The following is a 23,039-nucleotide window of genomic DNA, read 5'->3' on the forward strand; positions in this document are numbered from 1 at the left end:
GTGTTGGATTACACATGTAATATTTAAACCATCTACAGAGCTTTTACACTGAAAATTAATCCCTGGTAGAGGACCGTTTCACACTTAAAGAAAGATCAGCTGTGCTTTTTACCCCGGAGTTATGAACGTGCACAGTGTGAAACATTACTTGTGACATTTTTCAGATTCCCTTATCCAGAGCAACTTATTTTATACAACTGAGTAATTGAGGGTTAAGGGCCTTGCTCAGGGAGCCAGCAGTGGCAGCTTGGTTGGACCTGAGATTCAAACCTACAACCTTCCAATCAGTAATCCAACGCCTTAACCACTAAGCTACCAAACCCCCATAACATGATGTTAATGTTATGACTTGATGCTTAGCAACAAAAACCCAATCAGAAACTGAACAATGCATCAGCTACAACGCACATGCTTTATACAGCCACAGAAACCCTGCGTGATGTGGAAATGGTAGTTGAGGGGAATAATAATAATAATAATAATTATTATTATTATTATTATTATTATTATTATTATTATTATCATTATTTTCAGGATGATGTACACTATTGTCCATGTAAACATAAGTGTAAAATAATTTGTTCCTCTGTGTTTTCTTTCTTGCCTTCTCAGAACGCTTTTCCTTACTGACCCTGAGACAGGGGTGTTATTTAAAGCGGTTATGTGCAATCATGGTCGTTGATGTCGAGGGATATGGTAGCAAAGGTGTTGGACGACTGATCAGAAGGTTGTGAGTTCAAATCCCAAGTCCACCAAGCTGCCACTGCAGGGCCCCTGAGCATGAACCAACCTTCAATTGCTCTATTAAATGAGATAAAATGTAAGTCGCTCTGGATAAGGGCATATGTAAAATGTGTCATTTATAATGCAAATCAGAAACAGTTTAATCCAAAGTTTAGGAATGTACAGTGTGAAATGTCAGATTATGAAGAACCAGGATTGATTCTTAATCCTGGGTAAAGTATAAGCAGTGTGAAACAAAATCCCAGGATTCTGTTTTAGGGAGCTGTCTGAGTTTAGCCACTACTTCATGTGAAAAGCACTAATGTTTCATTGTACATTAATCTCGGTTTTACAGCACAACTGAGCTCTTGAAGGTTTTGCTCAGCAGTGACAGCGATGAGATTTTATCAACCTTCAATCATCTTTTAGCTTGCTTGGGATGAACGCACAGAAACAGCTAATCAATCGCTGCCCTCTCAATGCCTCTCACTTTCTTACGTTTTGTCCTGTTTTTTTTTTTTTCTCATTCGAGTGAACCCTTTTTCTACTCGTGGCTGCTGAGCGACTTCAGGAAGCAGAAGGAACGAAAACAGAAGCCGCATACTTTTCAAAGGAGTCAGCGCTTTGCAATGCCACAACACAGCGTACACGCTCCGAGAAATAACCAAGACCATCAGTCTTCAGCAGAGGCACAGACTGATGATTACAACCAAAAATCTCTCTAAAACCAGCTGCTGTTATTTGTACAGTATAGAGAAAACTGGAGAGTTGGAGCATCAGATTCTCTCACTTCTCTATAAAGAGGTGGTGCTATCAAAGAAGTGTTGTAATAATGAGCTATTATATTGAAGGCCAGGTGGCTGAACTGCATGTTCTCTGTATGTGTGCGTCGACGCCCATTCCCCTTTTGGCAGGACACAACAGCTGCAGAAGCTGCTCGGGTCAGCCCGATCTTCCCCTGGTGGGTTCCACGTCTACCGTCTGCTATCATTTCCTGCTATAACACGCCCCAGGAAGACCGGAGCGCTTTCCTGCGTTTAACTTCACCTCCAAACACACCGGCGTCTGGTTCTGTGATGCTTTTTTGAGAAAGGAACCAGCACAATACAGGGAGTGAGGAGTGAAGAATAATAAAGAGGCTTTCTGAGAACAGATGCCAAGATAGGAAATCTTTTTATTACAGTGGGGGGAAAAAACCCTTTTCTTTTCAAAATATAGAAATCTATACAACTTCCTCACAATCAATTTACATGAACTGTACAAATTTACAGCAGTTCATTAAAAACATACCCAAGGAAAAGAAAAGAAATGAAGAAAATAAAAACACCATAAAAAGATGCACTGATCACAATGTAGAACGCTTTTCAGATCGTCTTGGGTAGCTCAGGTTTTTTTTTTTTTCGGGTTTTTTTTTTGTTTTATAAGTAAAAAAAAAAAAAAAAAAAAAACATGAAGGGGAAGAAAAAAAAAAGAACAAAGGATAAATCTATTGGCACAGAGCATGGAAATATTTATGTACCAAAACAACTTTGGTCCTCGCCAACACTCCTGACACAAATGGCTTCGTTTATGAAAGAGCGATCTGTGTTAAAATATGAAATACAAAAGGAACACATTGAAACACCTCAAAATAGAAATTATTGGCACTTCCCATTGTGTAATGTTAGGTCTGTGTTCTACGATACGTTGTTACGACTACAATACACGTTACAAATATGCAAAGCAGCCCACGTGTGAAAGTGACAATAATTTTGAAAAGATGACAAAAAAACATGACACAAATGAAAGAAACTCCCTTCCATGTTGCACATCCTGACACGTTTCACTGAATGTCTGAGGCCTGAGTTTGGCGATACATTCCTTAAGAGACTTTTCACATCTCAGTGTCACGTGACTTCACCGTATAACATAGTGCATTTTATGTGCTCTTTTATTATTTCCGCGAGATCTCGGACGCCACCGAAGCCCGCTGAACCACTGAGGCTCAGCGTGTTTAGACAAGGGAGCTATAGCTGTTAAAATCGAAGGTTCTAAAGACGTTCGCATTTGAAGTTCGAAATGTGGTGAAACGCTCATTCATAAAAAAACCCCAGAAAAACATAACCTATGGGACAAAAAAAAACCCAAATAAAAGCAGTAGGACAGGTAGGAGGTGTTTGTCCAGAGACCGGGGTCCATCTGCCTGCCTGCCGCGGGCTCGCCGCTTTGACTAACCTGGGGCTTGAAAAGAATTACTGCTGAAGCCTGATGAGAGCAGGACAAACCAATGGGACAGCGAGAAAAAGAGAACGGTGCACCAACATTGTGGCTTCTCTCTCTAACAAACACATCTTCCTTACTCTGATCTTACCCCCTCTCACACTAGTGCGAATCTGATCTATTGTAAACAGGTTCATCATGAATCCATCAGCAGCACCGTGAACCAAAGCCAGCTCTGTCTTTTCTCTCTCTCACACACACACAATAAGGCTCAGTGGGTCTGGAGTGCGCTGTGCATGTGTGTGTTGGCTAGCCTCTCCTCCTGGCTGCTCAGTGAGTACATGGTGATGGGGTGGGGTGGATCAGGGGGATCAGGGGGAAGGGTTTTTAGCTGCCCTGGTCTGGTGTGTGACCCCCCCGCCTGCCCCGTCCCGCCACATCCACCCAGCCTGAGGAGGGAGATGATATGTGCTAAGACAGCGCTCCAGCTCTTTGTGTGACAGCAGGCCCGGTAGTCCTTTCTCTCCTGTGTGTGTGTTTGTGTGTCTGTGCAGGCGGCACAGCCAGGCTTGGCAGAGACGCCTAAAGGCTGAGCCCTGTGTGGTACAAGGAAATGGGGGAGAAACGCCTGCCCCTGCTTCAGAGAGGCACAAGAATAGACTAGCCAAGCCGGTGGGGGTGGTTCAGGCATGAAAACAAACATGTGATTGTTATCTTATCCTTAAAAACACACATTCTCTCTCACTCTCACTCTCACTCTCACTCTCACTCTCACTCTCACTCTCACTCTCACTCTCACTCTCACTCTCACACACACACACACACACACACACACCTTCCAGACAACCAGTGCCAACTCAACACTCTTCCTGCTCAGAATGATCACACAGCTACACAGAATAAAACCTGCACGACTTGGTCTTGGTTTGAAAAGCACTGGAACGTTAAACCCACCTCGGACCGTCATGTTCAAATCAGATTCAAATGATATTCACCAGGTTAGGGTCACTTTTTTTCCCCTACCTGTTGGGTTTCTGAGCCCTGGTCTAGGATAAAATGGTTTCTGTTTTGTTTTGTTTTTTAGGTTGGATAAAAAATAAAGCAATTTCAAAGCGCAGAAATGTCGGAATTTCCATGGAAAACTATCTCAATGTCAAAAAGTGCATTCAACGTCTAGTCTAAGCTGTCTACAAAACCGGGACAATTACGCTAGGTCTTCATTTTGGTGCCACACAATAAAAACCATCTCTGAGGGACATTAAACCATGAAGAAGTGGAGCCCCTACACCTAGGAACAAACTATCCATAGGACAACATTTCTGTCACAGTGCTCACAATGATGGCCATGACAGCAGAGTGAATAGCAGGGGCATTTCCAGGGAACTGGAACGAAGGAGCGGGAAAGAAAGCAGGGTTTATTGTTGTTCTTTTTTTTTTAACTTTCAGTTGGTCAGAAGCCCAGGAAGAGGTCAAAGGTTAGCAACTGCAGTAACCCAGAGGCCAAGATGGAGATTAAAACAAACAGTGCCTCACGGAGCGCTCAAGAATGGATGGGGTATTAAAATAAAAAAAAAAAGAAAGAAAAGAAAAGAAAAGACTCTTAAAGGCAGCCCCTCAGCACCAGTGCAGCTGCTGGTACCTAGGCTTCAGAGCAACCATTTTTGGTTTACTATCATTTCAGTGTTGTTGGTGATGATGACGGTGGTGGTGGTAATGATGGTGGTGGTGTGGTAAACTAACAAAGAGCGAGCAAAAGTGCAAAGTCACCATTGATAGACACGAGTAAAAGCCCCAAGTCCAGTCACAAAGACCAGTCTATTCCAGGAAGAGGGGCGATATCTCACATCTTCATAGCTGCCCCAGGGTCTGAGCCTCTGGTTAATTCAACACAAAAAAACAACCAAAAACGAGCGCAATTACACCTACGAGGTTTCTATCGCCTGAACATTAGGTTACATCCTTTGCTTTTTTTCTTCTCTTTCATGATTTTTTTTTCCTCTTTTTTGCATTATTTAAAAAGAAAAAAAAAACACGATGGACCGTGGCTCCTTTAACTGGACACGGTCATCATGTAGGGCTTAGCCGGGCTGGTTCGACCGAGCACCAGCAGTTCTTCCTTGCAGCTGATGTGACTATCCAGCATGGACGACACAGATGAGGCAGAGCTGCTGGTTCCAGTGGAAGTGTTGGTGCTGGTATTCGGAGTAGCGCTGGGGTTGGGCTGAGATTCGTACAGAACGCAGATGGAGCCGTCTTCGCCGATGCGGTAGGACACCTCAAATGGGTCGACCCAAAGAGTCAGCTCGCTAGGAAGCAGCAGGTAGAGCTGCTGTGTGCTGAGGCCGATGCGCTGACCTGCCTGGCCCACCAGAGGGTCCATCTTGTGGTTAATGCGTATGCATCGGTAGCCTGATCCCTTACACGGACGATCAGGAAACCAGTGGTGCTTGTATTGCTCTGTTGGGAGAAAACAAGCAATGGTTATTCAATGAATAAATAGTAAAAACTTTACATTTTCTGTACTGTCACATATACATACATAAATTTGTCACAGAGAACTATTGTACTCAATTATGAAACATTGCATATTAATTAGAAATAAACATTAATTGTGACCTAAAAACAAGTGTCTAACAAAGAAACATCAAAGTTCGTAAACAATCCTCTGCATAATAGCAACTAAATTCAAGCAACTACTCAGATATATTTGAATCTGTTCTAAAACCATATGTTTAATGGATTCTTGGTAAATTTAGAATTTCTTTCAAATTCAATTCAATTAAAAGTAGCTTGAAATTCAGTTCTTGTCTCAAAGCAGCACTTCTGTTTTGCCAGGAGTTGTTCTGAACACATTTCCCCCATAATACTCAGCCTTGTTGTGAATGCATTTACAGCTTGTTTGTGTCCAACACTGTTTATAGAGTAACATGAAAAGCCAAAGTCTGTAGAGATTTGTATTTATGGTGGGAAAAGTATTGCTGGCTAACTGATAAAACGGCCATAAAGTGTCTCACAAGGGCTACGTGACACAGCCATTTGATTGCACAATCCTCTCTTGGCCTGTGCGTCACAAAGTCCTCAATTGATGGAGCTGAACAAGAGCAAAAGGTTCAAGCCCTGGCAGAGCAGCTGTAGGGGAGGAGCTCTGCTCTTAAAGAGACGCCGTCTTCGCTCAACCAGCTGCTCACCAAAACAGCGCTCAGAGGCCAGGCTTGCTCTGTGCTTCGAGTGTAAACATGCACACGATATACGTTTGGTTCACAAATCACATCTGCGCCGTCTCCTCGACCCAGTTGTGTCAAGACGTTGCATGTTATGTTTATTTATTCACTGCACGGTGAAGCATGTGATTGCCTCACAGAGTTAGACATCCATCTAACAAAAGCTTAGTTTATTATCAGGATAGACGGAGATGCTCACCCCCTCCAGCTCTCTATCTGAAACAGTATCAGGTTTCAGGAAGAGAAGAGGAGATTACAGCATGCTCGCCTTTAGAGACGCCTAAAATAGGCCAGGCCACACGGGCTACCTGCAGACCTGTACCAGATAACGCCTGATGTGTGCCATCAGGAAAATGGCGTCCATTTTCTGATAAACTCCAAACTAGGAGCTCCTTATGGACTTTATCTATATAAGAATATATATAAATCCTAGCACACTTTTTTTGTAATTAATCTAGCCACAGCATAGCGTAACAAATTTAGACAAGCATCTGAATACGTCATGGCGTACTTTTTCAGAAAGAAGTAATGTTTGGATTGAGATGAATAACTTGGACACAGATGGTCAACTCCTGATCTCTGAGGAGATTTCTGACACAAATCAAGAATACATTAAAAGGTTGGATTCGTTATACTTGTATTTGTTGTGCTTTTTTACACTCTGGGAAAACAACCGAGTAAACCAAGAGCCCAGAAAACTCAAGTGAAGCTGGTGACTCGGAGCCCATCTCCTCCCCCAGCTGCGGCCATTTTGTCTCAGAACGACAAGAACAGCTGTTTACAAACACCACTGCAGCTGCCTGGGGCTTCATTATGTGGAGAAAATTACAACCTAAAACCATTCTCGCCACATATTACTACTAAACCAAATACTACAGCGTGACTGAATTAGCTCTAGTTTTATTCAGACTGTACAAGAAGAGCACAATAACATGGTGTGGATAAACTAGCGATTCTAACAAAACAATCTGAATGGGAGAGCTAGGGAGGGTGTTTGTTTTGTTTGTGTTTTACAAACGTTATATTACGGTCTTTTATTTCTAAACGACGTGCTAGAGCCACAAAATACAATAACAAGAACAGTAGTGGCGGTAGAAGTAATCATAATAATGGGAATGTTTTAGGCAAAAAAAAAACAAAAAAAAAACAAAAGGCTATTTATTCAGTAAAACGCAATAATGTACAGATATTTCTCGGAATATATACTAGGAAAAGAACTGAAATATTCGGATAAACATAGTTTTGTTTGCTTTCTCGGGCATTACGTAATACTCGGACTTTTCCGCCAGTTCTCCAGAGATTTCTTTTTTTTTTTTTCACAAGCCAACAGAAAGAGCTCAGAGAACATCTACTACCCACTTCATAACCTCCTCCTAAACCCCTGGTGCTATTCCACTATTCAATATGGGTTGTAAAATGCTGAAATCGAGAAATTAGCCGATTTTGAGCCGTGTTGTTGGGTTTTCTACCGACTAGTTTCCGTCTATGTGGCTCTACGTGAACACAAAGACACAGTCTGTCTCTTCCAAACAAAACACTGAGCCGCGCGCGCGCCCGCGCATTTTCTCTATTTTTAACGCCTTATAGCAGGAACGGGGATGGGGGGGAGAAGAAGGTGGGAAAACACAGGGATGAAAGACAAATCTTCTTTATCGTCGTTTCCTTATTCTTTTCTCACCTGCCATCATGTCTTGGAGTATTTGGCTGAATGTCTGAAGTTGTCGGTCGTTCACAAGTCCCTTCACGCGCAGGAACCTGGACAGGAATCCGACGGCGGCGGTTATCTCGGGCTTCATGGTTCCGCGTGCGCAGAGGGGATGCATGGAGGAACCGACCAACACGCAGCGTCGCGCGCTTCGGTGTCACGTCTTAACGCCAACTCCGTTAGTTGATCCGTTTTCCGTTGAGGTTTTTTTTTTTCTTTTATGGCCTACGTTGGGCATGTATTTTTCCAGGAAAAGTATTTTTGTTGTTGTTGTTGTTGTTGTTGTTGTTGTTTACTCCGAGACCAAGATAGCCTTGCTCGTCCCGCGGTGACGTCACTACACAACACTTCCACAGAGCCACAGCGCTCTCAGTACTGAAGAAGGGGTCAATGTGGATTTATATACCGCGCTAGCGCCCCGCCCACAACTCAGCCGCAACAGCAACAGAACTAGACCAATCAAAGACTAGCGACGCCGTGACGCATCGCGGAGGAGGAGAGTGTTTGCGTCACACCCACAGAAAAACACAAGCTGTGATGGCAGAGACTGAATGAGGAGAAAAGGAGACGGATTTTACTTGTCTCGTATTTTCAAGAGTACAGTGAAAGGCTTATCTTCTCATACTCAGGAGTCAGAGCGCAGGGTCAAAACGGGTTTAAAGGGGACAGAGGGATAAGAGCCTCGCTCAAGGGCCCAACAGTGGCAGCTTGGTGGTGCTGGGACTTAAACCCTGGACCTTCTGATCAGTAACCCAGACCATAAACTGTCCCTAACGCAACAGCTGTTCCTTTACAACAATAAAGATGGCTGCCATATGCACAAGATGAACAGGGTGCTAATTCTCGCACAAACTTATTTACGGTGTAAATAAAAAAAAACTTGCGCTTTTTACTGTTGTTTTATTCATTTGTATACAGTATATATCCTCAGTTTAGGGTTCTGTCTCATTCCAGTTATTATATAGCATTATATACATAATTTAAAAGAATATTAAAAAACATTGTAATGGCGTGAGGTGTTTTCTCCACTGATACTGAAACTTTGAGTACTAGGCATAGAAGGGAAAAAATAGATTTACACAGAAAAATCTTTCACACTATAAATATATTTCACTAGAAATAGAATCAAATCTCTATAGATGTAAACATTTCCATTGAAAAAACTAATCTAAATCCAATTCTAGTCTTTTCATTTGTTACAGGATCAGATCCTTTCTATCTTTTCTCTTATCTTATCTTATTCTCTATATTGTCTCCAGAGTAGGGGGAATACAGGTATACTGGATCATCTGGAACATTATGTTGTTTAACTTAACAGCTGTGGCCTGAAAAGTAAATTCAAACCTTCTGTTACTGAGCACTTGCAATGGAAGTGCTAGGCACAAATAAACATGGCCTAACTGATATGAGTTCATATAGAGTGATGTGGTCATCATCAAACAGGAACTTGACCCAAAAAAGCTTGAGGTAGACACCATATGTAGATAGGTAGATACCGGTGTTCATGCTATAGGTGTTAAAAAGATTAAGATAATCAGCATAAAGCTTGTACAAATCATGTACAGGTGTTTGTCATTTGATCCATTTCAAGATCACCACATGGTTCATGGTCATTTTTGTTTTATTTCTTTTAAGAAAGCTTAGACAGGGTGTAAACAGAGATTACATGCCACCCCAGGAAATTTTACTGCTTTTCCCTCAAACACACAGCTGACTTCTGCAACATGGTGTAAGGAATTACCCACTGTGTAAGGGGAAATCCTGGGTGCAGGGCAACTTTAAATGTCACTTCTCACTTTTCACTGCTAGTTTCATGACAAAGTGCAGATCTGTTTAAGGTTCATGTCATCTTTTGCTTCTGTGCTTTCCATTATTCATCCTTAACTGAAAGTGATCATCCTGGAAAAAGACCTTTCGAGGCAAAGGCGGTGAGAGACATTTCCCTGAGACGAAGTGAGGAAGAAACCTTAAGTGGGACCAGACTCAGTCGGAAAACCATGCTGATGCTGAACTCAAATAGTTCAATTGTATAACCAGAAAATTGATTCTAAATTCATTAACATGAAGTCTATTTTGTTGAACCGTTCACTGAGTGCAAAACTGTTGGCAGTTAGATGGCAGTCCTGAAGCTCAGTAGTAGTCATAATCCATCTTTTCCAGCTTTTCCGTCTTTATTCCAATTAATCCAACTTTAACCTGTTGTATTTTTTAGGGAAAGATAAATCTGTATGTCACACTATTCTTAACACATCTATTTGGAAAGTTGTGACCTTGCTACTCTCACTTCAGGCCACACTGTAAGTGTGTTTTCCATGTGTAGGACTGATTCTTCATCAGAGCTATCAGCACTCGAGGGACACTTTACTCAAGGCCCAATCAGCTTGAGTAGCATGCTTGATAGGTAATCAGCCATTCTGTGCTCGTTCTTGCTTTAAATGGTCACTCAGTTTGTGCTCTTTGACCAATATGGCTAGACTCATATTGGACTAGCCTTGTGTTTGTTCTTAGACTGTTATATAACACTTTATAACACAAAAAAGACACACATTCTGGTAAGATCTGATAAAGGAACATGAAAGGACATAATCTATATACACTATATTGCCAAAAGTATTCGCTCACCCATCCAAATAATCAGAATCAGGTGTTCCAATCACTTCCATGGCCACCGGTGTATAAAATCAAGCACCTAGGCATGCAGACTGTTTTTACAAACATTTGTGAAAGAATGGGTCGCTCTCAGGAGCTCAGTGAATTCCAGCGTGGAACTGTGATAGGATGCCACCTGTGCAACAAATCCAGTCGTGAAATTTCCTCGCTCCTAAATATTCCACAGTCAACTGTCAGCTGTATTATAAGAACGTGGAAGTGTTTGGGAACGACAGCAACTCAGCCACGAAGTGGTAGACCACGTAAACTGACGGAGCGGGGTCAGCGGATGCTGAGGCGCATAGTGCGAAGAGGTCGCCAACTTTCTGCAGAGTCAATCGCTACAGACCTCCAAACTTCATGTGGCCTTCAGATTAGCTCAAGAACAGTGCGCAGAGAGCTTCATGGAATGGGTTTCCATGGCCGAGCAGCTGCATCCAAGCCATACATCACCAAGTGCAAAGCAAAGCGTCGGATGCAGTGGTGTAAAGCACGCCGCCACTGGACTCTAGAGCAGTGGAGACGCGTTCTCTGGAGTGACGAATCGCACTTCTCCATCTGGCAATCTGATGGACGAGTCTGGGTTTGGCGGTTGCCAGGAGAACGGTACTTGTCTGACTGCATTGTGCCAAGTGTAAAGTTTGGTGGAGGGGGGATTATGGTGTGGGGTTGTTTTTCAGGAGCTGGGCTTGGCCCCTTAGTTCCAGTGAAAGGAACTCTGAATGCTTCAGCATACCAAGACATTTTGGACAATTCCATGCTCCCAACTTTGTGGGAACAGTTTGGAGCTGGCCCCTTCCTCTTCCAACATGACTGTGCACCAGTGCACCAAGCAAGGTCCATAAAGACATGGATGACAGAGTCTGGTGTGGATGAACTTGACTGGCCTGCACAGAGTCCTGACCTCAACCCGATAGAACACCTTTGGGATGAATTAGAGCAGAGACTGAGAGCCAGGCCTTCTCGTCCAACATCAGTGTGTGACCTCACAAATGCGCTTCTGGAAGAATGGTCAAAAATTCCCATAAACACACTCCTAAACCTTGTGGATAGCCTTCCCAGAAGAGTTGAAGCTGTTATAGCTGCAAAGGGTGGACCGACGTCATATTGAACCCTATGGATTAGGAATGGGATGTCACTTAAGTTCATATGCGAGTCAAGGCAGGTGAGCGAATACTTTTGGCAATATAGTGTATCTACACCTATATCTATACACACTGATCATCCATAAGATTAAAAACATTGCTTATTTCCTTATACTGGCATCTGTAAGGTGGTGTGATATATTAAGCAGCAGGTGAACATTCATATCTTGAAGTTGATGTGTTGGAAATAGGAAAAATGGGCAAGTTTAAGGATTTGAATGACTTTCACATGGGGCAAATTGTGATGACTGGTTTGGAGCATCTCCAAAACAGCTGGTCTTGTGAGGAGTTCCTGGTACACAGGCGGTCCAACCTATAGATAGCTGCTTTTTGGTAGCAGATACCATAGCGGCTGCTTTAATTTAAATGTCAGTAAAACTGTGAATGGTGTGCTAAAGCTTACATCACAGTATTTAACGTATATATTTGTCAATATATTGATCTTGTACATTTCTTTTTTTTATCATATACTTTTTTAGCAACTTTTACTGTATGAACAACACATAGCTGGATGGAAAGTGAGCAGGAGGAGGCAGTGACTCTGATGAGTCAAGCCATCAGTATGTGTAAGCAGCTTTTTATTCCCCATGCCCAGAGCATGAAGACACGTGTAGCCTGAACATGGGCCAAGCCCAGTTTTTCTTTGAAATGTTTTTCTTCTTAACATTAAGTTAACAATATAATCTAGGAACGACTGACAGCTTCATGACAATCTAGGGAACAGGTTTATGACCCAATCATGTTTTTGTACTTATTTATATTGTATGACATGTTTTTCTCAGCTTTGGCTTTTCTACTTTTCAAATTTCATGGAACTGAACAGAATAACAGAGAAAGAGTCTCAACACTAGCTTCAAATGTAGCCAAAATAAGGAACCCATAAGACAGCTGAGGAACAGAAACACAAACATTGATCAAAAATACAGTCTACATAAGGCAGCTCTTTTTTAACAGAAGAAAAACTGTAATATACTTAAAGTGCCCTTGATCACAATATTGTCATTGTTCGTATTACGTCGTATTAAATCACTGACTGATTACCAACCAAATGTTTCATTTGCTAGTGGATCAGTCAGGTTCAATTCTTTTTGTCTTTCTTTCCCTTCCATGGGAGGATATTGCTGCTGTTATATAGTCCCTTAAGTTGTTTGAGCGCATGTGTAAACAGGCAGGAAGGTGTGTGTGTGTGGTGAGGGCTCCACAGGGGACGTGCTAACAGCAGCACAACTTCCTGGAGCAGAATACACGAGAGCAAGCTTTAGCTGGACGTGTGAACAGTCAATTAATCAATTGTCAGATCTCACCTCCACTCAAGGTGTGATCCCAGTCAGCAGGGAGCCTAATGAACAAGCCGTTTCATGTCTCCTTGCAGGTGTGAGAGTCAGGGGACGAGGGTGGGAGACGAGGACGGAAGGCTGAATAAAGCCACTCACACCCCATGACACACACAGACTCTCTGAACACACACTCATTCATTTAAACTGGTGTATGCGTTATGAACAAACACTTAGTCATTATGGAAGAAAACTTGGTGACTTACAAGCGAATTTTTTACATCCGTTATTTGTGTTTGTGTGGAATACATGAGAAATACTACTTCACTGCTAAATGCTTCATATAGCTCCATATGAGCTATATCCTTGCCTAATTCAGAAAAAAAGGCATGGTGAGATAAGTTTTAGCAACTTGCAAACATTTATGGGCTATATTTAATCAAGTTAGGCAGATTCCTAGGCTAATGCCAGGTTAGACTTGTATCAGTTCAATCATTAGTTAAGCAACGGGACAAATCTAGTCTAGCTAATGATAAATATTTTTTAGTTACATAATATTTTACTTCTGATTGGCTCTTTATTATTATCTAAATTATACAGTTTTCAGCAAACCTACAGAGACTGAATGACATTTCCAGACTTTTAAATACTTGGGTACATTTTTATTTAGCAACCTTTATTAATTTCACTTGATTTTTTTATACATTATACACTATATAAAAAATAATATGTGCACCCCTGACCATCACACCCATGTGTGCTTCTTCTCCAAACTGTTTTTACAAATCTTGAGACAGATCATTGTATCGCATGTCTCTGTATGCTGTAACTTTACAATTTCACTTCACTGGAACTAAGAGACTCAAACCCTGTTCCAGCATGACTATGCCCCTGTGCACAAAGCACAGAGCTCCATGAAGACATGGTATAAAGGTTACGGTTGGTGTGGAAGAACTCGAGTGTCCCGCACAAAGCCCTGACTCTGACTTAACCCCACTGAACACCTTTGGGATGGACTGAAACACCGACTGAACCCCAGACCTCCTTACAGTGTTGTCACTAGTCAGGGAAAAACAAACAACATGTGCAGGCCTGATCCTATAGAGAAGTAGTCATCTTAATAATACTGAGTATAACCACAACCCTCCCATGAGTCATTGTGTCTCTTCCTCTTTCTTCCAGATCTTTTGTTTTGTCCTTTAATACTGATCAGGAGTGCTGGGATTAACCCCTTCACTTCCACTTACCTGGGAACAGAAAGTCACATATACATGATATATTAGGGCAAAACACTAAGCTCTACTCCACATATATTTAATAAAGGTCTTCAAATATTCAGACTGTCTTCATCATTTTATTATTGTTCAATATATAATGAATAGGAAGAAAATCTACTAAAACATTGTAAACTTTAAAAAAAATTAAAAATTAGGACTTTGGGGGGCCAACAAAACATGACCATGTCCATTGTATACATAGGTCATAAATTGAGGTTGTAGTGTCCTCAAACTGGGTCAGATAAAGATAGAATGGATATAAAATTAGTTAGCAATAGGTTATTTGAGCTTAGCTTTCTAATGTTTTTATTTAAATAACTCTTTTAAGGCTTTTAAAGGTTGAAGAAACTTTTTCTGAAAGAGTGTAGATATAAAAAATGGTAAAATAAATGAATGTGTGTGTGTGTGTAAGACACAGTGAGAGAGCGAGAGAGAGAGAGAGAGAGAGAGAGAGACAAAGAGAGTGAGAGAGTGAGAGAGAGAGAGAGAGAGAGAGAGAGACCCAGAACAGTCTTTCTTCCACTCCTTGAAATGATTTTGTGTAACTGAGTCACCAGTGGAAGTGACTGAATTCCTCACTGAAACCTATTTTAAAGCTGTGGTAGAGTCTCTGTTTCACAAACACACTGTTTCTTATCTGAACCTATAAAATCTAGGAATTGTATCAAAAATCCACAAGCAGATTAAATGTGGACAAACAAGAGCTCTTCACATTATGAGTCCCTGCATCTGTAGCATAAGGTTGAATTTACATAATGAATAACACTGATACTGATTGCTTAAAGGGTGAGAGGAAGAGAGAGAGAGAGAGATTTTGCCTAAAGTGACTATTACCAGCAGCTGTTTCATCATACCTGTCTAACCTGAATAGCAAATCTGTACACAATATGGCAGCCAAAACAACCTCACAGATAATTAACACCTTAATTGGAAAAGAACTGTGATCCAACCAAAAAACTGAATAGTCTGATCATGAATAACAGTGCATTCCCTCTCATCTGAGTATGGTTTAGGGTTGTAGCTTTGCTGTAGCTGTGCAGATTAGTTTGGAGACTATTACACTATCAGCTCATATCCCTGAAGTGGATAGCAAAGCCATCAGTCTCTCTTCAGACCTCACTCACTCTATAAATAGCTGGGAAGTGGAGGCCCACTCAAGCAGGCTAAATGAGGCTGAAGGGACGTGTCGAGACATGCTAAACTGCTGCTGTTTGTGGCCCTTGGTACAGAGGAGACTCGCTTTACCATCTGCAGTTACACAAATCACCAAAACTGTGTTGCCTTTTGCTCTGGGAGATCAACATTCTTCTCCACTCCACTCCAGTATGTGTCCTTAGGTCCAGATTTATACATTCCTTACCGGTGAACAGTGGAAGTGACTGAATGAAATGAGTAATCATTACTCAAATGTCTTTAAATGTCATGGTTTATTTCATCTAAATGATAATAATTCAGTCTGATTGACTTCATTCTCTTCAAAAACATCCTTGCTGGCATCTTCACCTTACTGCATTTCAATTCAGTTCATTAACAAACAGTGAAGAATATAACAAGCCAGAGGTATTCAATGTGCAAAAAAAATGTGTAAAGTTGAATACATGTTGTATAACGGTCTATAAATGACTATCATGACTAAATAGTTACCTTTAATTCCTAATCAGCATTGAATGTCTTTGTCATGTCTCACTCCACAGTGGCGGTTGATATGACGCTCAAATGAAAGTATATACTCAGGGCTCAAAGAATTTGTAGTGTTTTATAAGTATTTTTGTTTTTATCTATCCTTCTAGGGGCAATATATTCATAGGAATGTCTTCAAAGTAGCATGCTTGTTCATAAGCGAATAAAACTTTATCTTCAACCACTAAAATTCGGTGTCAGGTTATCCAACAGATGGAAAAACACACGTCTAAAACACACTAAAAGCCAAGAGTCCTGACTCATTTTATATCAGACTCACAGCCAGACCTTCATCATTCATTTGTTTATACTGATTGAAAATGTTTCATAATTTGATTTCCATTGCCAGAGTACTGACAAAAATGGTGAAGTAAAGTCAAATCAAAGCCAACCGTGTTGAGACTGGTTTTAAAATGGTTTAAGGCAAGTGATTCACTGATTTGAGTGCATTTAACACTGCACATTTTCCTAACAGTTTCACTGGAGTTATTGAAAAATATGTTTTAAGATGAAGCACTGATATATTATGTTGTGTTTGAGGTGAATTTGCAGCTTATAATTCCCCACATACTGTACAATCAGTAAAAATAAAATAAAATAAAAAAATAAAACCTTAATCTCCTTAACTAACACTTCCTTCCCTGTTTACAGAGTGACGTCAGATCAACATGCTCTCACTGGGAACAGCATAAAGTCCCTCTTCTCTACCTTTACTAACCAGTCTATAACACTGACTATACTGAACACTGTTTGGAGTAGCTAATCATCAACTTTAGCATTTGCTAGCTAGCTTGTTGCTAAGTTACTCCTTATTGTTCATGGTTGTTGCTGTGCTGCAGTTTCAGCTCAAAATGTAGTATGAATGTTTGAAGTTCACAGTAGAGACAGGAGACACTCAGGTAACTAACTGTAAAAGTGCAGCTAGTTTCATGTAGGTTTTTATGAGCTTTACATGCTCTGACAGAACAACCTCAACATACGTTTTTGTGGAGGCGTCCATGTATTTTAACACATCATGTGTCAGACGTGCTGAGGTGGGAAATGACTTTTATTACATCTTCCAAATGACTATTTACAGAGTAGAAGCATTCACTAGGGTTTTAGGCTTTAAACTTAAAATTAAGCTGTTTAGGTTTGTTTCTGAATTAAACTGTTCTTTGTAAGATGGTCTCATTATCAGTTGAAATCAACAGTTCAGCTCAATTAACAAACAGTGTAAGTGCTGTTGTATAAATATTGCTTTTTTTTTATTTCATGACACAATTTACTGTACTACGTTAATGATTAATGGACTACAATTTTGAAGTTGGAATTGAAATGAGATTTAGTACAAATTTTAAAGTAAAAATATTAGACGCAAGATTGCTTCATTACGTTTGGAGGTGATGCATTAATAAGTCACCCGTCAGACTGCTCACAATCATATGCCTCACGAGAGCTCTGCTATTTTGCACTTAGATTTGTGATTGTTCTTGTTTAAGGATAAAGGAGTTTAAAGTGAACTGAAAATTTTCAAAGATTCAAGGACCTCTTATTATAACAAGCGGCCAACAAGGTATTTGTTTGTAAATGTAAGCGAAAGTGTCCATAATAGCACTAAGCGTCATTTTGCATTTAATGTTTTTTGTACTGATTATATATATACATATATATGTAGTTCTCACAGTGTGAACCAAACGTGCAAAGGAATAAACGCCCATGTTAAAGAAGCAACCTGTATCTGTGTTGTTATGGAGAGAGCTACAAACAGTAATGAAGGGATGAAGCAGGATTGGTGTGTTAGAACAAGGATTTATCAATGGTCAAAAAGAAAAGAAAAAGAAAAAAAATGACGGCAAGCTGCTAAAATCCTGTAGTCCTTGACACCAAGGTCAGGGGAAGTGACAGACAAATCAGACAGTAACCAGACCTCAGACCTTTCACTCACAATCACACAAGAAGGTCAGGTTTTGTCCCTCAGAGAGTTTCACACACACTTCATAAAGCTACTTTATCCTTACCCAACACTGACGCCATTATATATTCTACATCATACACACAGAGTCTAACACAGTGCCTTTATCTGTATCTCTATCACTATACTGCTCACTTAAAAACAGAAGTGGGCGTGGTCTCTTCTAGACGAGTTTTGTGATTAACCGTAATACTAAGCCCTGGATAAGACACTAGATAGCACAAAAACACAGGGCTGGTGGGAATAATTATGTCAACAACCACAAAATTATAACAACAAACAGCAATTTATTCACCTTCTGAACCAGACGCATGGGAAATCTTTTTAAATCATTTCCTTTCTAAACCCTTTTCATCTCAGAAAAATCATGTGGGCCTGTTTATATGCATATGAGGTCATGAATAATCCTGTATAACTGCTCAGGAGCCTACACATGGCCCACGTCTTCGCTTGTCCACAGCGGGTCTGACGTACTGCCATATGGAGTAATATATGATGCTTAAAACCCACTTAAAGATCTGCATCTGTTCTGTGGATGTGATGTTATCATGGTTTGCTGAAGCTGCTGTCTTTGTGGCCACAGACGCAGTGATGTAATGTTTTGAGCCAAGCTGTATTTATGATCTTTGCTAAGGCTGGAGAGCTGGACAGGAAGGTTTTATGTGAACACGTGTGTGAAGGTCATGATATTAATATTAGTACAGTTTGAATATTTATCTATATTTTTATTAGCTGTGTGTGTGTGTGTGTGTGTGTGTGTGTGTGTGTGTGTGTGTGATGAGCTTCATCATGAACATGTATCAGAGAACGCTAGAAAATCTGGTCATTAATATAGCGCATGTCAGAAATACAGTGTGTGTGTGTGGGCATGCCTGGGAATCCTAAGATAAGGTGGGATGAGATGACAGTCATGTTTCTGGGATTCTTTGGAAATCCTACACTCTCACATTTGTCGCAGCATTTTGACGATTACCGATGAAAGAATTCTGGTGTGTTAAAGTCAGAGGAATGTTAGGCTGTAGATTCTGATTAACAGCTGAAGCTTGACAGGGTTACATGTAGAAATCCCTGCTGAGACAGGCACAATACCGGCTCAGGCATGAGGAGTGGCAGCTATTCAGTCAAATAACTGTAAAAAATAAATTAATTAATTAATGAAAAAAAGCTGTGAGCACAAATTCATACACACACACACACACACACACACACACAACATACATAGTAGTAGCCTAATTTTATTAATCACATACACAAACACATTGAACAACATGCAGCAAAATTCATTCTTTACGATTGTCTCTTTCATTCTTTCATAGAATCAAAGGGACAGCCGTAAAAAAGCATTTCACTGCTTGTTATTGCATTTACTTTGCTGCTTATTCCATTTTATTTTATTGTGCCACTTATTCCACTTTTTATTTTATTTTATTTTATTTTATTTTATTGTGCCACTTATTCCACTTTATTTCCATTTCATTGTTTCATTTTTAAATTTTATTATTTTCACTATTTTTATTTTTACTCAAATTTTCTAACATGGACCAATAAATTTTGAATGTAAATTTGAATATATAGCTTCTCTATATGGCATTATAGAGAGTTCTATTATTATTATTATTATCATTATTATTATTATTATTATTATTATTATTATTATAGTTAACCAGTGTAATCTCCAATGGCTTGACAGCAATATTAGTTAAAGGCTCTAATTCGAAACATTTCCAGCATCTGCTGTACAGAGATTTCTACCCGGCAGAGCACCAGAGATGGTGTGTTCAGATGAAATTAGATTCAACCTTCAGTTTATTCGATGTTTGGATGCTGTTCTCAGTCGGAAGAAAGTTAATTGCCTATTCAGTGTGAAGACTAGAGACTAGATTCACTTTCTGCCTTTTGTCTGGACTGAACAGAAGATAAAAAAACAATAAAACCCACCCTAATCTTCAGCATCTTCCAAATATGTATACCAGTAGCTTGTCTCTGGTTGGATTTTGTTTAGTTTAAAAGCTAATAATAAAGTTAAAGTCATTTTATGCGCAGTGTGCCAGAGACACTGAGATGTGAGGTTGATGTGAGAAACTTGAGATACAACAGAAAGGAACACACTAACCTTCTTTAAGAGGAGCACATTATAACAGTGACACAGTGGTAAGTGTCCTTATAAAAGTGAGCATGACATTCAACATGCTAAAAATGACACACATGTATTCACTGGTCTGATGTTATCATCGTCTTTATGATAAAACGTTATTATTATAAAAAAAATTGATGACACATGGTTTTCTTTCCTTCATGCAGTTTTCTTTGAATCTGAAAACTGTACTGTAGGTGGTTTGGAAACTCTTTGGTTCATCTTGATGTCTTTAGTATTTACACACACACACACACACACACACAGTCCCAGACAGACTTCATTTCTTTCATTAGTAACACACTTATTATTATTATTATTATTATTATTATTATTATCATTATTATTATCATTATTAAAACAGTGCTCAGAATATCAATAATTCTTTATTCTTAATTTATTCAATTCTTAATTGCTTTGCACAGAGAGTATTATTCTTAATAACATTCTTAATAATTCTTAATAATATGTTCTGGGTGATACAGTCAATCAGTCGCATCCTGGAGTAAGATGTTAGTTAGAAAAAATTACAGATTTCTGTGATAGATGTGATAGATTTTCTTTCAATATAAGCTCTATTTCCTATTCATACTGACACAAAAACCAAATGTTTCTTACATTAACCTAAAAAAGGAAAGTGTGTGTGTGTGTGTGTGTTAGTTAACAAAAGTCTCCTTCATCTTAGAAACGTTGTGTATTCCAGTACACCTTTACAGTTATAACTTGTAGTGTGTACTGTACATATAAACAACTTAATGATTGTAAAATACTGTAAACAGTGATGTGGGATGTGGAATAAATTACAGGAACATTCAGACTTACTGTGTTCCTTTCACTGCTTGAATTTATGGCACTTATAAATAACTTTGGCTCTAGCTAGAATGGAAGTGCTGTAATACTTGATTGTGTTGCTGTGTACTTTTGTGTGTGCAAGTGGGTGTTTTTTTGGTGTGTGTGTGTGTGTTAATTGTTCCCTTGTCTTTTTTTGCGGCCAGGTCGCTCATGTAGTGATTTTATTTCAGTGAGTTTTACTCTGGTTAAATAAAGACCTACTTACTAACCCAACAGGTTGAAACTGTATTTTTTATACAAACAATACCTTACTGTAGATTGTAGATTGTAATTTTTTTTACAGGAAATGTACATGTTTAACTCTTTCTCTTCTTTACTCTCCCCAGAATGAAGTGCTCTTCTTCCTGTTCTGCTGGAGTATTTCTGTGTCGAACAGCAGCTGCTCAATTCTCAGGTTTCATGTGGCTGTGTGTGTGTGTGTGTGTGTGTGTGCGTGTGTGGGTTACTAATGAAAGTAATGGAAGGAGGATTGGGGCTGTCTGGGACTGTGTGTGTGTGTGTGTGTGTGTGTGAGAGAGAGAGAGAGAGCAACACACTGAGACGCTGAGCAGGCTGTTGGTGGATTTACCTGTGGGAGATGTCTGGTAAGTAACATTTGGCAAACATCCGGAGCCAATGGAAGGATGCCAGAGGATGGTGTCAGGTTGTGAATTTGGCACACACACACACACACACACACACACATACGTCATCCTTATCTGGAGCAACACCTATGCGATATGGCTGCTTATCCTTTCTTTTACTGGTACAATCTTTATGTTTCTGTTACACACCCACACACACTGGTCTGCTAGTGAGCTAGTAATTTGACGTAATCATTATGCACAGAATAAAATATGATATCAACAATAAAGCAAAATCAGTGGCTTCTGTACACATAATTGTGAAGGAGTTCTGTAAAAGCAATCACTTCCTGACTCTCTTCATGTTATCATCATCGTATCCATCTTTCATGGTTGTTTTCATTCACGAGCACAGCCCCATTGTAATATTTGAGTGCGGGGGGGGGGGGGGGAGCAGTCCTTTGCTAAGTGGTCTGTAATAATTGCCCTTTTTTTTACCCCTCTTTGAAGATTAAAACACTGTTTACTGTCTGCTTGAGCTTTGAGCTTTGATTCGGCCATGGGCTGAGGCGCAGAGCTGATTATGGTTTGCTTGGTGTAATTATACAGAATCGATAGTTTCTTTGAAGAAGGAAGTCGTGCTTATCAACGAGCTCGAAATGGAGCCCTATATATTAGTCATCTAAAATCACGTACGTGTGTGGGTGTTTGTGTGTGTGTGTATGTTGAAAACCTCTTACAAAATCAGTAGGTTGCATTTTAAACCCGCAAAGATTGTTTTGCAGGAAATTGTGACAGGGAAGTCAAATAGACGACAATGGAAAAGGGATTAATATAAGTAAGAGCTCTGAGGAGATGTGATTGAAGCAGCACAATGCCACAGATATTGTCAAACACCAGCAGTAAAATCACATCTCGATATGTTTCACATCAATCTCCATCTTGTGTGAGGTATGTGAGATATCAAGGAAGGTAGGGATGAGTAGAGGACGCTGCATCCAGCTCCCTTTGGCTTTTCCAGGGTTTGTTTGTGTCACACGAGCCATGACATGACATATGTAATCTTGTACTCATAGGATAACATGCCTCGTCTGGCCAAAGTAAAAAAATACAACCAGGAAAATATTTGAGAAAGGCTCTTTCAACAGTAAACACACACACAAGCATTCACAGCTAATCTACTGGACTTCTGCTAAGACACTCTGACACACAGAAGCAAATAAATGAACCGTTTTTCTAAACAAAGGTCATGAAAGCAGCTTATGTTCTTGCTAAATCAGCAGTAGAATTATAGACACTGCATTTAGGGGTTTTTTTTAGACACTTCAATTACAGACTTTGTTATTAAAGTTGAGTGTCTGTTGAGTATGTGCAGATACTGTATGTTGACTTTCACCTACATTTCTGAGAAGACTGAGAGTTTTTTGTGATGATTCATTGTGACATAGTGTTGGGCAATGAAGGGTAGTGAGGACACCAGAGGCAGGATTTAGAGGGTGAGACTCTGTCAACATGATCACGGTCGCTTTCCAAAAAAATGTTGTAATTTGTCACACCGGTCAAGCCCCAGACAGATGATTAAAATCACCTGCGTTGAGTTTACGCCTGTGAGGTTGCCAGATTTTTGGCAATGGACTTATGGGACAACAGAATGATTTTCTGA

General features: G+C 40.0%; 1 protein-coding gene across 1 annotated transcript; it reads right to left on the reverse strand.

Annotated features, from left to right (window-relative positions):
* Positions 1–2,148: 2,148 nt before the first annotated feature.
* Positions 2,149–8,227, reverse strand: btg1 (B-cell translocation gene 1, anti-proliferative). Its single transcript, XM_058407358.1, has 2 exons — positions 7,822–8,227; positions 2,149–5,379 (listed from the first exon to the last, which is right to left on the reverse strand). Exons 1-2 carry the CDS (start codon positions 7,964–7,966, stop codon positions 4,973–4,975), a joined length of 552 nt encoding a protein of 183 aa, XP_058263341.1. The 5' UTR covers positions 7,967–8,227; the 3' UTR covers positions 2,149–4,972.
* Between the last annotated feature and the right edge of the window lie 14,812 nt (positions 8,228–23,039).

This window comes from Hemibagrus wyckioides, linkage group LG14, assembly GCF_019097595.1.
Source record: "Hemibagrus wyckioides isolate EC202008001 linkage group LG14, SWU_Hwy_1.0, whole genome shotgun sequence".
NCBI lineage: Eukaryota > Metazoa > Chordata > Actinopteri > Siluriformes > Bagridae > Hemibagrus > Hemibagrus wyckioides.